The sequence below is a fragment of the Phaseolus vulgaris genome, chromosome 6 (genome assembly GCF_051622355.1).
Source record: "Phaseolus vulgaris cultivar YP4 chromosome 6, ASM5162235v1, whole genome shotgun sequence".
NCBI classification, from domain to species: domain Eukaryota; kingdom Viridiplantae; phylum Streptophyta; class Magnoliopsida; order Fabales; family Fabaceae; genus Phaseolus; species Phaseolus vulgaris.
The window spans coordinates 31300362-31304197 of NC_143503.1; the positions used below are offsets into that span (position 1 = coordinate 31300362).

The following is a 3836-nucleotide window of genomic DNA, read 5'->3' on the forward strand; positions in this document are numbered from 1 at the left end:
TTGGGTGAAACTTGATTTCTCATGCTTCCTAAAGAAGTGGTTCCAGCAATTAAACAAAAAAGAAGAAGATGACCCAGTGACTCTAGATATATTTTTGGAAACAATAAGTAATTGCAAGGATAGATTGATTTTTTAGAAGAAAAAAAGTAAGCAATTGAAAGGGTGAGAAAAAAAATATTAAATATTGGACTTTATCTTAAAAAAAAAATTTGGGGGATAATTTATCTTAATAAAACTATTAAAAGAATTGGGTGTTCTAAAGTTTTAGGACCTTGAACCCTGGTTCTAAAAAATTCACAAACATAACCTTAGTGATAAGGGGAAGTTAGGATTGAACATATAACATGCAAAAGTGACTTAATACTTAAAAGAAATTAAAGTTCAGTGGCATCAATTATTAACTGATCATTGCAATAGTAGGCATTCTAGTATTGCCATAATCATTCAGTACTGCATATACACCATACTCAGAAGAACCTTGCAAGTTGCAGAACAATTGCTGGCCAATTGGTTCAGTGGTAGGTAGGCTATATTAACTTGAATCAATGGTATTTTCCAACCTAACAATATACATTTTTCATTCTGTTACCACCATACAACCTGAAGAGACTGAAAGCAGAAATACAAGACAGGACCACCATACTAAGGCTAACCCCAAAAGCACTAGCAATCCCTTCTCCCACTTGGTTGCAGAATTTTCCATACATGTTGCACAACTCCATCCATTGCAGTTCTGGCTGGCCCACCTTTGCTAACATTCCCGATTGCCCTGCAGCCGCCACTGCCGCCACTGTTACATATGCCATTACCTTCATGCATAGGAAAGTTATGTCTTTAGTGTTATGATAACAGTGTGTAGTACATTTTTTTACTAACATGTTCTGTAAGATCAGGATCCATTTCTTCATACTGAATCTATTAGAAACCATAAATGAACACAACATAATTTCTTTCTGTAGTTGAAGTTATAGTATAATAAGACCACATCTACAATGCTCACTGTGTTTTAATTGTTTTAGGTCATTACTATTAAAATCCCAACAACCAGCACACACTTGGATACTCCCCAATCATGGACTTTGGTATGTCTTAACCGTGAATGATGCTGGAGTCCTAACATCAATCAGGCATGGTCCCCTAAAAGGCCCCACCACAGTATCCTTGCTTGACAAGACAAAGTTGAGATCTTTATGTTTGGCTGTCGAAATTTGACCCTTGTTCAGCTTTTGACAAATGTAGAGAGCAAAAATTCCGGAGAAAAATATCTGATGTTATCAAATGTCGCTCTCTACTGTGAACTGTGATGTTTTGCCTAATTTGTGTGATGTTGGTTCACAATTACATCAATTGATTGATCTACTAGATAGAATAAAAGGAACTAATTGGATACAAATATTCAGTAATTGTTCATATGAGCTAGGCTTCAACTTTGGGTATTAGTTAAAGGGAAGCTACAAAAATTTCATAAAAAGCAGAAAAAATGAAATGCAATGGCAGTCGAATAACATTGTGACGCATAGTTTTGGTTACACTTCAAAACAAAAGGGTTTTTTAAGTTTATAAAATGTACCTGATCACCAGAAAAAATGACCCATGCTAGGGGCTTGCTTAAGAGTGTTCTTCCTCTGACCACACAAATGATACAGTGCAGCCCTTGGAGTAGAGAGAAGCCAGCAGCCAACCCATTTGCAACTACCAGGAATCTGCAAGGTTAACAACAATAAAAATTAGAACACTACAACCAGCAACGTTTTGGCAATAAAAAACAGGGCTTTAAATTGCGATCACAATCGCAGTTTTTGCAATCAGAAGAGAAGATTGGGGAGCTAAAGAGCTTACACCAAAGCCTTCATGTCTGTAAATTTAGCTGTCTTCTGAATTGAGAAAAACTCTTTGACTTGGGAATCAGTTCCCACGAGAACAGCTGCAAGAACTCCCAAACCTAGGATCACACACCTCAACACCAACTCAGTTATCCTTATCCTCCTATCAAACATTTTCCCATTTGTGTCGTGGTTAACTGGGACAGTCCCAGTACTAACACCTGCACCCAAGTAACTACTCATTTCTCCTTCAAAATCAACACTCAGAAACAAGAAACACGGGACAATATAAAAGAATTCCTCAGATCAACCTAGAAAAAAAAGTAGTGAGAAGTGAGAACTATGGATGAACACCAACTTTAACTTTCTATTATTTATATAGACTCAGTTTTTTTTCCTCTTTTAAAGTTGTGACGGTGGTGCTTAGCAGCAATGCTGCACAGCATGCCAAGTGGTCAAAACGTGGGTCTGCTAGGACAGACTGGAGAAAGTGTATATAGGTAGACATAAAAGGCACTTGAATCCATACATACATACATTGCCATTAAATGGGTCTGTTCTGACCTCTGGTTCTGCATTTAAGGACTGATAAATACAAAGAAAAATTTGGTTTTGAGCGCTCTTTATTGTGTCTAGGAAGGAGTAACAGTTTCCCGTCCCTAGGAACGATCTGATGTGATAATATGAAGAGTGCCTAAATCCTGATCAACCAAGGCTAGCGTGGTTCAAGTTATGATGCCCCATTTTCTTTTTTGCCTATACCATACAAAACGCATGGTAAAGGAAGATGATATAGTGCCTAGTTTTTATCATTTTTTTCTGGGGTTTGGGGAAAGGATGAAGTCTAAACAGAAAAAAGTGACCTTCCCTGGTGTAGATATCTTGCTTGATAAAGCACAGTAACAGTTGGTTTCACTTGTTTGGCCCGAAGTAGAAATTTGGTTGCTGAAAAGTTACTGAAGGTAAAGCTGGTGGAGGAATCATTAAGGGTCATCAAGAGTTTTATTATTTGGATCTTTTGATAGGTAATATACTGGTATGAGTATTAGTGACTATATGCTCAGAAAAATATGTAAGTTATTAGTCTCATAAATGAAGAAGTGAGTGTTCACACGTGACATGAAAGGATAGCAAAGCATGCCAAGTATAAATGAAGATAACGCCATCTCACTACATATCAACAACTTGATTCCACTAACAACAGTTTCACAGCACTTGCTTAACTTACCCTTAAAAACTGCAAGATTGCCTTTAGACGTGCAAAGAAAGTTATCTAAAATTGTCAATTCTCAAGTCCTTCCAAGAAAAAGACACATTACATTATCCTATGTTTCTTTAAAGACGGACTTAAAAGCTGAATTGAATTCAACCATGCTTGTCCATTTGAAGTAAAATTAAAATATATTATTTAGGAGCTTTTATCATGGAAAGCTATTACTGCTACTTTGCGTATGGTGCTCAGCTACTGTCAGAATCCTGAATATGTTCATGGTTTGCTCTTTCATTCTCAAGTTTCAATTTTTTAGTGTTATTTTATTTCTTTCATGAAAAAAAATTGTCTTTATATAAATATGTTTTAAGTTCGAATTTGATTAGAATGCACTTTCTACAGTATTATCTTTATAATAATTATTTTCAAAGGGTGTGATTTATAATATTTATTGTTAACAATATATTTATACTTACAATTGACTGAAATGTTTTTTTTAAAGTTTAAAGTTTAATAACAGTTAATTAGAAAGACTTATTTAATAATTAAAATATCTAACATTCCTAGAATGCATGAAAAATCAAACTCTATATAGTACCTTTGAATAAGTTTATTTTGATGAAGTCAGGCTATTTTATTTTTTAATAATTTAGCAAAAAATTAATTATTAAAATCAGTGAAGCTTTTACAAAACATGTTGAAAAAAAAGATAACCTAGTGTTATAAGGCTGCTCTCATGATCATTTTTCAAGGTCTGAAGAAGGTTCAGGTATGGACCTATTACATGCAGCTTTATCTTGTAT

At 34.9% G+C, this 3836-nt stretch overlaps 1 protein-coding gene across 4 annotated transcripts; it reads right to left on the reverse strand.

Annotated features, from left to right (window-relative positions):
- Positions 1 to 364: 364 nt before the first annotated feature.
- On the reverse strand, positions 365 to 2707 carry LOC137832154 (CASP-like protein 2B1). Of its 4 annotated transcripts, none has more exons than XM_068640178.2 (4): positions 2361 to 2707; positions 1840 to 2044; positions 1571 to 1703; positions 365 to 809 (listed from the first exon to the last, which is right to left on the reverse strand). In XM_068640178.2, the coding sequence occupies exons 2-4, from the start codon at positions 1995 to 1997 to the stop codon at positions 561 to 563; spliced, it is 540 nt and encodes a 179-aa protein (XP_068496279.1). In that variant the 5' UTR covers positions 1998 to 2044; positions 2361 to 2707; the 3' UTR covers positions 365 to 560. The 4 variants fall into 4 exon arrangements, with proteins under 4 accessions (XP_068496279.1, XP_068496280.1, XP_068496277.1 ...); XM_068640179.2 differs by having other exon boundaries at positions 2388 to 2680; XM_068640176.2 differs by having other exon boundaries at positions 1840 to 2134; positions 2361 to 2631.
- Positions 2708 to 3836: the final 1129 nt, after the last annotated feature.

What these genes read in the sequence shown, in the direction of transcription:
- LOC137832154 (XM_068640176.2), bottom strand. Translation starts at nt 2,066, where the DNA reads ATGAGTAGTTACTTGGGTGCAGGTGTTAGTACTGGGACTGTCCCAGTT. An exon ending in ACAGACATGAAGGCTTTGGT is followed by an intron (nt 1,704 to 1,839) that starts GTAAGCTCTTTA and finishes TTAACCTTGCAG; the next exon opens with ATTCCTGGTAGTTGCAAATG. An exon ending in TCATTTTTTCTGGTGATCAG is followed by an intron (nt 810 to 1,570) that starts GTACATTTTATA and finishes CTATGCATGAAG; the next exon opens with GTAATGGCATATGTAACAGT.